Source organism: Danio rerio, chromosome 2, assembly GCF_052040795.2.
Source record: "Danio rerio strain M-AB ecotype USA chromosome 2, GRCz13ab, whole genome shotgun sequence".
Lineage (NCBI taxonomy): Eukaryota > Metazoa > Chordata > Actinopteri > Cypriniformes > Danionidae > Danio > Danio rerio.
Window position 1 is genome coordinate 61,101,812 of NC_141022.1, and position 10,766 is coordinate 61,112,577.

The 10,766-nt window shown below is 38.5% G+C and overlaps 2 protein-coding genes across 3 annotated transcripts in view; both read right to left on the reverse strand.

Annotated features, from left to right (window-relative positions):
- Positions 1–7,077, reverse strand: part of armc6 (armadillo repeat containing 6) — a 31,122-nt gene extending 24,045 nt beyond the window's left edge. Inside the window, exons 1-2 of one of the 2 annotated variants that reach the window (XM_087241718.1) lie at positions 7,045–7,077; positions 3,048–3,182 (exon numbers count right to left, since the gene is read on the reverse strand). In XM_087241718.1, the coding sequence (XP_087097844.1) occupies positions 3,048–3,168 (121 nt within the window). In that variant the 5' untranslated portion in view covers positions 3,169–3,182; positions 7,045–7,077. Of the gene's footprint in view, positions 1–3,047; positions 3,183–6,961 lie in introns of both variants that reach the window. The other variant, XM_087241719.1, reaches the window with a different exon arrangement.
- The window catches only part of btbd2b (BTB domain containing 2b), a 1,074,195-nt gene that overhangs the window by 978,256 nt on the left and 85,173 nt on the right, over positions 1–10,766 (reverse strand). The window lies entirely within an intron of this gene.

Here is a 10,766-nt window from a genome sequence, read left to right on the forward strand (position 1 = left end):
TTTTATCTATAAATATATATTTATTAAACAAAAGATTATATAATAGTAAAATAATAGAAAAAATATTTAATTTTCTTTTTCAAATATTTGCCAAATTATGTTGAACAGATTTAGGAATTCTTCACAGTATTTCCTCTAATATTTGATCTTCTGGAGAAAGTCTTATTGGTCTTGTTTCGGCAAGAATAAAAGCAGTTTTAATTGTTTTAAAGCCATTTTAAGGTCAATATTATTAGCCCCTCAAGCAAAATCAGTTTTGGATTGTCTCCAGAACAAACCACTGTTATACAATGACTTGCCCAATTACCCTAACTTGACTCTAATTAACCTAGTGAAGCCTTTAAATGTCACTTTAAGCTGTATAGAAGTGTCTTGAAGAATATCTAGTCAAATATTATTTACTGTCATCATGGCAAAGATAAAATAAATCAGTTATTAGAGATGAGTTATTAACACTATTATGATTAGAAATGTGTAATAAAAATACATAGATATATACACTAGATGTCGCCTGGCCTATTGTTGTCTATTGGACGGAATGCGTCAATAGCGCCGCCATCTTGCTACAGGGTAGCGCTCCTTTGAAATGAATGCCAGACCAAGGTACAGTGGAGGACTGTGGCCATCCAAAGCCAGAGATATACACATATACACATATATCTGTGATCGGAAGTTTTCCTGGATGTTAGTATGTAATTTTTTTTTTTCTAATTACGAAAATTATAATTTTACATCACTTTTCTACATTGATGGAGCAGTCACCGCACGGGCATTCCTGACAAAAAGCTTGTGTTTGTGTGTACAAAACTATTCACCCTCCCTGTTAAATTTGATCTAATCATGTCCTGAAACACAGCTCCTCTCCTGCTTTCACTGCTCATACTGACGGAGGGAGCGATTCGTTTGTGAATGAATCCCCCGAACGACTCTTTCACTAACGTTAGCCGACAATAATGCAAGTGTCTGGCAGCGCAGCATCTCATTGTCATATTTCTTTTGCATTGTTTGCTGATTTTATTCAACAAAACTAGCATGAGCCGAGTGTTTAGTGCGAGTTGGAGCTGCTTTGCCGTATGGTGACTGCAGTAAGTGACTGTTATCATCAATAACGTGACCTGATTAGCACAAAAGTTCAGAACATACAAAAACAGAAAAAAACTTAATATTACCTATGAAATGTTCTGCCTTTGTGCTTTGTTTTCTTTGTTTGCTCGTTACTACACCCGTAGACAGCGCTAAAGTCCCGCATCTTCACGTAATAACACTGTCTTGACTAGTGCAGTTGAATGACATTTGTCCTGGGAGCACTGTACCAATGTGGCGGCGCTATTGACGCATGCTCAGGGTCCCTATGCGATATCTAGTGTATATATCTATGAGAAAAATATACAGGGGGGCTAATAATTCAGGAGGGCTATAATTTTGACTTCAACTGTACATGCAAGGTGCACAAAACTACATAACAGATGATGTATAACTACAGTAAAGTCAGATTTATTAGTCCCGTTTATTTTTTTCCCTAATTTCTGTTTAATAGAGAGCAGATTTATTTAACACATTTTTAATCATAATAGTTTAATAACTCATCTCTAATAATATTTATTTGATCTTTGTCATGATGACAGTAAATAATATTAGACTAGATATTCTTCAAGACACTTCTATACAGCTTACAGTGACACTTAAAGGCTTAACTAGGTTAATTAGGGTAACTAGGCAGTAGAGATAAACCGCGGATCGGGCGGATGACGTGACGAAAAATAATATTTTAATTAAATTCGGGCGGGTGGTGGGCGGTTGTACTGTTTTTGTACACATAGCTGGCGCACCAACGAAAAAGCCTAGGACTGACTTCACAGAATGAGAGGAGGAATCGGATACACTAATTCTGGATGAAGTACAGAAGTATTCCTCTACAAAATTAAGAATAGACGGATCAGCAGAGGAAAATCTACTTTCCTTTTGGGAGAAACAAGGCCAGTCATTCCCACGACTACAGCACCTTGCCAAGAGAATTCTATGCATTCCAGCAACAAGTGCTGCGAGCGAGTGCTCCTTCAGTGCAGCAGGGCGCATTAGAGGCCAGGCGCTCTCGTCTGAATGTTGAAATGATGTGTCAAAATGCGTTTCCTATTAGGCTACTATAATAAAAAAAATTGTACAGTACAGTGCGTTTCATTTAGGCTATTTATTTATTTATTTTTGTCCCTGTGCACCGATTGGAGATGGAGTTCACTGCTGATATTCTGAGAGCTTTATAGGGTGCTTCCCATTTCTTATTTGTGTATCCTCGTTTCCTTCCCTTGCTTTCTTTCCTCGTCTTTCCACCCCTATAGGATGCGAGGGAAGGACGCAAAAAAAAAAAAAAACTCAAGGACCGAGGAATGGAATCAAGTGAAAAGACACGTCCTCGTATTGTTTAGCGTCACTTCAAAGCGTCAATTAATGCTGCATTTGACTTGCACGTTTGGATTAACTGCATGTCATTAAAGTCATTCTCTATTTTCTAATGATCAATAAAGAAACATTCATTTAATAATAAAAAGGAATAAGCCATTCAAATAAAGAGCTCAGTCAGCAGATGGCGGGCGGGTGCGGTTTTAAAAATTGGTCAAAAATGTTAGTGCGGATGGATGGCGGACGGATGATGAGTTTTATGATGCGGTTGCGGATGAAATAATAGCCCATCCGCGCATCTCTAGTAGGCAGTTTAGGGTAATTAGAAAATTTATTGTATAATGATGGTTTGTTCTGTAGACTAATAGAAAATATAGTTTAAAGGGGCTAATAATTTTGACCTTAAAAAAGGTTTTAAAATTTTTTAAACTGCTTTCATTCTAGCCAAAATAAAACAAATAAGACTTTCTCCAGAAGAAAAAATATCATCAGACATACAGTGAAAATGTCCTTGCTCTGTAACACACCATTTGGGAAATATTTAAAAAAAGAAACCAAAATCAAAGGTGGATTAATCATTCAACTGTAAATGCACCAATTATTTTTCATTTGCTAAAAAAAGCATGCAAGTTTTTTTTTTAATAACTCACCCTGAGATTCAAACTGTTCAATGGCCTCTTTCAGAGCTTCACTTTCCTCCATGTCAAAATCATCGATGTTTTCTCTGACCACTGAATCAAAGGTGTCCTGAGTGATCCTGCGCTTGGCCATGACTGCAGCAGATGCTGGAAAACAACACAATACAGACACAGACTTCAGCTTTCAGGTGGCAGCACACACAAAAATAAACATCATTTAAAGGGGAGCTATTATGCAAAAATCTCTTTTATAAGGGGTTTAAACACAGTTGTGCATTATATATCCAGCCTCTAATGGTAACCATGAAGTAATTTTATTTTTTATAATCAGACTTGATAAAGGAAACACTTTAATTGACATTCTCCCTTTGTACGCGTCATCAGAGGGAGAAAGCCCCGCCCACTAGTGACCATCTCTCCCTCATTAGCATAAACAGCAGCCCTGAGTGAGAAGCAGCCGTCTGTCCATTAGCCGTTAGAGTGTTTGAGCTGCTGAAGATAATGTCAGTATAGACTAAGAGGATTATAGATGTGGAGTTTTAGATGAAGCACAAATGAACAGCGACAGGAAAGACTTAGGGTGCTTTCACACCTACACTTTAGTTTCGGAACGTGTCTCGTTTGCCCAGTTAGCGCGGTTCGTTTGGCATATGTGAACAGGGCAATCGCGCTCTGTTCCGCGCCAAAGTAATCGCTCCGAGTTCGCTTGAATGAGGTGGTCTCGGCTCGATTGAAACGAACCCTGGAGCGGTTCGATTGCAGTGAGAAAGCGATCCGATCCGAGCGCGGTTATATCACAGTGTTTTATGGATATGTAATAGGCTTACGGCTATATGAAGAGAGAATTATGAGTATGGCGGGAAGTTTCGCGAGTCTCCGGATGCCCGCAAACGAGTGATGATCTCCTGGTAATCTCGCGTCTCCCTCCCGGTCCTCAAATAGGCATCGTCGCGCACCCTTCTTACCCCTCCCCACTGCATCTCTCCTCAGACACACCGCGCGCGCACCCTGTCAATCACCACCAAACCACCACCTCTCCTGACAGCTGAGCGGGACGCTGCAAAATAAACCCTGACACTCTGACCAATGTAAGGAGAGTGTTCCCGCACGTGATTTGTTTTAGCTCTTTTGGTCCGATTAGAAACTTTGGAATGTGAAAGTGAACCGCACCAAGAGCAAAGAGCAACAATGTAACATTTGTAATCTCTGTTTCGGAACAACTGAATCGATTCACAGGTGTGAAAGCACCCATAGACTGACATAACCATGAAGCACACGTGCACACCTGATCAGCACTGACAACACTAGTACTGTTTTCAATCTGCCACTATGCTGACACACAGAGGTTTGTAGCTCCGCCCTCTTGAAAACAGCACGATCTCATTTAAATTTAAAGCGACAGTCACCAAAACACCACAATCAGGATCAAAGCCTGAAAGGCTCAGTTTCAGAGCGTTATAAACGTTATTTGTGTTATTTTAAGCTGAAACTTCACTCTACACACTCTAGGGACATCAGAGACTTATTTTATGTCTTGTAAAAAGCGGCATAATTTATCTTCTTTAACATTAACGCTATTCTTCCACCACTTATTCCAAACCTGTTTATGTTTGTCAATTTAATTCACGCTTAATGCTGATTTATACTTCTGCGTCAAACATCGGCGTATGCTACGGCGCTGACGCATAGCCCTTCGCCGTGGCCGTCACTGACGTGCACCTCTCAAAAAATGTAACTACACGTCGCAACAACGCGTAGCGCAAGCTCTGTGATTGGTCAGCTTGGTAGCGCTGACGAGTCGGGGCGGAACCGAGAGCCGCGCGAATGGCGCGAACCCAATGTAGCGATTGTTTACGAGTGTGGAGTCCCGTGAAGGAGCTCCTGATGGAAAGTTTTGTTTTGGGTTTACCTCATAGTTAAAGTTGCTGCACGTCTGCCGGTTGCTGCCTCAAAATGAGCGAGTTTGAGCCACTTGTACATCCCGGAAGTGTTCAGGAAAAGCAAAACAGCAGCGAAGAAACTCGACACAGAGGAACATTTACACCTCACTGCCAACTAGCGTTTCGGAAGTGTTAATGCAGACCAACAGAGACAGCAGCAGAAGTATAAATGCACAGCCACGCACATTGCATGCGCCGTGGGTTATGCCAGTCACCTGACGCAGAAGTATAAACCAGGTTTTACTTGTATAGCTCTTTTCACAATAACTACTGTTATTCCAAACTAGCTTCACCAAACCATTGGTTTTATTTAGAGATATTCAGACATTCTCCTTAGTGATATGATTTCAGAAAAGTATTCTTTGCTAATTCTAAATAGGGAAAATCATATTAGCAGCAAATGACCATCAATTAGCGTGGTAAACAATATAATAGCGGTAAGGTTGGTTTTATATTCGGATTTTCAGACATTCTCCTTAACAATATAATTTCAGAAAAGTAATGTTTACAAATTTTAAATATGGAAATCATATCAGCAGCAAATGACTATCAAAGTAAAGCATTGTTCACAGTGAATATTAGCCTATAGCAAACTTGATCCTCGAGGGCCGGTGTCCCTGCAGAGTTTTGTTCCAACACTAGTCAAACACACCTGAACAAACTAATCAGTGTCAGAATAGGTTGGAGCTAAACTGTGCAGGACACCGGCCCTCCAGGACCGAGATTGCCCACCCCTGGCCTATAGTGTTAATGTTGTTTAGAAGTCATGCTTGCAAAAGTGTTCTACTTCATAAATCTTTTACTTTTACTTGCTAAATATCATATCCATGAATGCAAATTCTCCAATAATAAACCGCTTTTTAAGGTATTCATAAAAGTACTGAAACAATACTTTGAAACACTTTCCGGTTCAGGAAACACTAAGGCTAGGAAAACATTATCTTGTCATGCCCTATTTAAAATTCCCCTCTAAAAAGCGGTACTTTGTTTTGATTTACTTACACTATTAATACTGTATTTTTATTTTAAGCTTTACGTTATATGTATCTCTTATTCAATTTATTGTATTTTTTCCCCTTCTTTACTGTTTTATCCCCCTAGCATCTTTTATGTTCCTTATGTAGTTCCTAATGTTTCATTATGCAGTAATAATTTACTGTTTAATTAAAAAAAAAAGTAATAATAATAAAGTTTTATTGATACAGACAATAGTACAGAGAAAGCGTTCTGCTTAATAAATCTTTTACTTGCAATATCACATCCATAAATGCAAATTATCCAATAATAAACCGCTTTTTAAGGTATTCATAAAAGAGTTGAAACAATTTGAAACACTTTCCGGTTCAGGAAACACTAAGGATAGGAAAACATTATCTTGTCATGCCTTATTTAAAATTCCCCTTTACTTATGTACCTCTTATTTAACTTATTATATATTTTTTTCTTTACTGTTTTATCCCCCTGACATCTTCTATGTTCCTTCTATAGTTCATAATGTTTCATTATGCTGTAATAATTTACTGTTCAATGAAAAAATAATAATAATAATAGAAAAAATAATAATAAAAGGCAGCACCCTGAAAAAAAAAAAAAGTCATGCTTGCATGATACATCCGATCGAATATTCAACGTAACATGGTAAACAATTTGTAAACATAACTTTTCTGAAATTATATTAAGGAGAATGTCTGAATATCCGAATATAAAACCAACTTTACCTCTATTTATTACATTATGACATAAAAACCATAAGGTGTCATTTACAATAGGTGATGTCTATGTATGTAGTATATTTTCAATAAAGTGATCCGATCGTTACAATAATAAAGAACACTTTGTGTATTGTATATTGTTCCTACCTCCTCAGTCATATTTAATAATGCATCTTTAGCATAATATATTTGTTATTCATTCAGTGCAAAAGCATTTTAGCGACGAATCAAGACATCGCTTATTAACGTAAGTGACCAGCGTAAGATACATTACCTGAGAATAACGTTCATTCAAGCACAAAGCGACACAATGAGGTTTAAAAGTAAAACAAGACAGATAATAATCCTGGAACTCACCAACACCCAGTCTGGAGCCTTCTGATAGAACACACTGGAGAACAGAAGGCGCTGCGCTAAAAGCGTGAACGTGCAGCGGCGGCTGCGCGCAACGCCATTTAACTGACGCACTGTGCTTCGTGAATTTGCGGAAAGAGCTGCGTTGAGTTTTCTTTAATGAGGCTCGGGTGAGATTTGACGGAGATAAAGGTTCCGCCTAATCATTCAGTGGAAACAGACAGACAACATATTCCTGTATTAATCTTTAAGAAATACGAGTATATAGAATTGTATATTTAGACACGTCGTATTTTTCATTCTAAGAGTCTTTACAAGTAGCCTATCATTCAATGTATCGTGTTGTGGTGCAAGAAAGGATGAATGGACTATTTTTATTAATACTTTTTTAAGACATGCAATATTTCATGCATTCATTCATTTTCTTTTCGGCTTAGGCCCTTTATTTATTTGGGGTTGCCACAGCGGAATGAACCGCCAACTTATCCAGCATGTGTTTTACACAGCGGAGACCCTTCCAGCTGCAACCCATCACTGGGAAACTCATCCACACCCATACACTGTGGAAAATTTGGCTTACCCAGTTCACCTGTAACATGTCTTTGGACTTGTGGGGGAAACCAAAGCACCCAGAGGAAGGAAGAACATCCAAACTCCACATAGAAATGCTTAAACCAGCGACCTTCTCGCTGTGAGGCGTTTGTCCTACCCACTGAGGCACTGTGCTGCCCTAATATTTCAGTTATTTATTTATTATTTTTATTAACAGAACTCTTACATGTTATTATTAATTTTAAATGTATTTGTTTGTTTACTTTAAGCATATGTTTATTATTTTACTGATTTAATTATTGATTTATTTAAATGTTACGCATATAATGTCCTATTAAGCATTTGTGGATGTGGTTTTCATCTTATGTATATGTTCATTACATTATTTATTTAAATATCAGACCTGTGTGCCAGCCTGGTAAATTAATGATTCGTTTTCACTCCAAAAGTGGAGCTTTTTTGCAATGAATCCATTAATTTTGCACTTAATTAGAATAAATAATGTCGGTGCTGTGGTTAGTGCATCTACAGATGGTGCAGTAGCACGTCAGGGTGTCCTGTGTTTGAATCGAGGACATTTTTCTACCCCCCCCCCTCTCTTGCTCCAACTTCGCTTCCTGTCTAAATACTGTCCTATCTAATAAATAAAGGCCAAAAATAAATCTTAAAATAAATAAAAAGAATAAATACTTCATGTTAGTGCCGTATTAAGCACAAATTTGTTGCTGGATCAACTTGGGATCATAATGTGTATGCGTTTTGATGCACCAAAAACTACAATTTTGTCAAATGCTATATATTAATTTACTACTAAAGTATTTTGGAATAGCCCAAAAAAATTATTAATCAATTCATTTTCCTTCGGCTTAGTAACCTTATTTATCATGGGTCGCCTCAAAGGAATGAATTGTCAACTTATCCAGCACATGTTTTACGCAGGGGCGAGGCAGTGCAGGTAGTGCTGTCGCCTTACAGCAAGAAGGTCGCTGGGTTGCTGGTTCGAACCTCGGCTCAGTTGACGTTTCTGTGTGGAGTTTGCATGTTCTCCCTGCCTTTGCGTGGGTTTCCTCCGGGTGCTCCGGTTTCCCCCACAGTCCAAACACATGCGGTACAGGTGAATTGGGTAGGCTAAATTGTCTGTTGTGTACGAGTGTGTGTGTGTGTGTGTGGATGTTTCCCAGGGATGGTTTGCGGCTGGAAGGGCATCCGCTGCCTAAAAACTTGCTGGATAAGTTGGCGGTTCATTCTGCTGTGGCGACCCCGGATTAATAAAGGGACTAAGCCGACAAGAAAATGAATGAATGAATGTTTTACGCAGTAGATGCCCTTCCTGCTGCAACCCAGTACTAGTACTTCAATTTTTAGATTTCCCTCACAAAATATTCAATACCGGTGAAAAATACAAAGCGTGATGCTCAAAAGGTCATTTTCAGTTTATTTTATTTCAGTTCAAAAATTCGCTTTCCAAAAATTCTGTGCATCAAATTCGGCTCTTAAAATTCAGAAAAGCAATAGACTGCAGTATGACAATCTCCAGCTGCTATTTCACCTGCAGGTGAACCAATTTAAGATGTTTAAACCAGTAAATAAGTGAGGGAAAAAGCGAATAACAGCACAAAAGTAGCATTTATTATTGTCAATATCAAACTTTAATAGCCGAATTTGATCCACTGAATTTATGAAAGCGGATTTTTTAACTGAAAAAAGTTAATAGAAAACTGTCTTTTGAATATTATACATGCAATCTGGAAACTGAATGAGAATTGTTGAATTTTTAACTATGAAAACATGTTTGAAATATTTTTAATTGAAATAATTGAGACATTAAAATGCAAGCAGTTGTTAATTCAGTGTATTATTTTTCTGAGTTTGTGCTATTCGATAAGCTTTTTATTTCAATACTTTTGGCATTGATTTTATTCCATACAATAAACATTAAAGAGCCGATCCCTCCCATACCAACCCATACCGCAGAACCACCAGGATTCATTTTTAAAGTGACACCTCTGTTATTTAATGTGATCAAACTAAAAATCCAAATAAATGAGAGCTTCGTTCGTTACTCTTTTTTCAGAATGTGTAAGTTATGCGAAGAAGAAGATTATTAGATTCGATAACTTTATTCTATTTATTTATGTAACCACCATCGGTCTTACTCCATCCAATCCTGCTCTGAGCTGGTATTGAATCTGCAATCTTCCGCATGGGAGTCAGTTGCTTTAACAAGGAGGCTAAAGACCATGGCCTCTAGCAACTGTCGCTAGAGCACCTTTAGAGGTCAGAGGAGTGAGGTTTATCTGCACAGCACACACTAGCTGGTCTCCGTTACACTCACCGTCCTAAACCTCACTCCCATCTGGGTCACGGCACCAATGTAACCCCGCCGGTCTTACGCCATCCAACCCTGCTCCGAGCTGGTATTGAACCGGCGACCTTCCGCATGGGAGTTGGTTGCTCTACCAAGAAGGTTGAAGACCATGGCACCTTTAGAGGGCAGAGGAGTGAGGTTTACCTGCACAGCCCGTTACAGTTAAAATAGCTGTTAATTTTAATAAGCTGAACTGTTTGCTAATTTATTTGCTGCTAATGTATACTATATATTTATTTATTTTGTAAATAATAATAATAAAACATATTACTGACTTTTTAACTGTTCATTTACAATGAAACAGCTCAGGGCTGGGAGTCTTTTTCAGCCCTGGAGTTTCAAGCATTAGACCGGCCCACCTCAGTTTACGACTGACTATTGTTGGGGATTTCATTGTGTCTTGATGAATTTCTAATGAATGTATTACTCTCATTTATATGCTTATTTGAGTGATTTCAGAATTATGATCTATTATAGTATTACCCATACCTGTGGCATTATTATCAGGTATGTGTCAGTTTAGACAAAAATAGGATCAAAAAAATGAAATAAATGAGTAAACAACAGGGTGAGGATGTGGTAGAATCTAAAAACGTGGTGGAAATCAGATGAAGGCTTTGCTTTTTCGGGACGGCTTTTGTAGACCGTCGGTTGGGTTTAGGGAAATAAGCGGGTGGGCGGGTCAATCTGTAAAATTGGTCGGGTTTAGGGAAGAAGGAGGGTGGGTCAGTTGATTGGCCGGTCGCCAATTCAGTCATTCAGTCGGTCGGCAGCGGCCTCTGGTGGGTTTATATGAGAGCAGTGC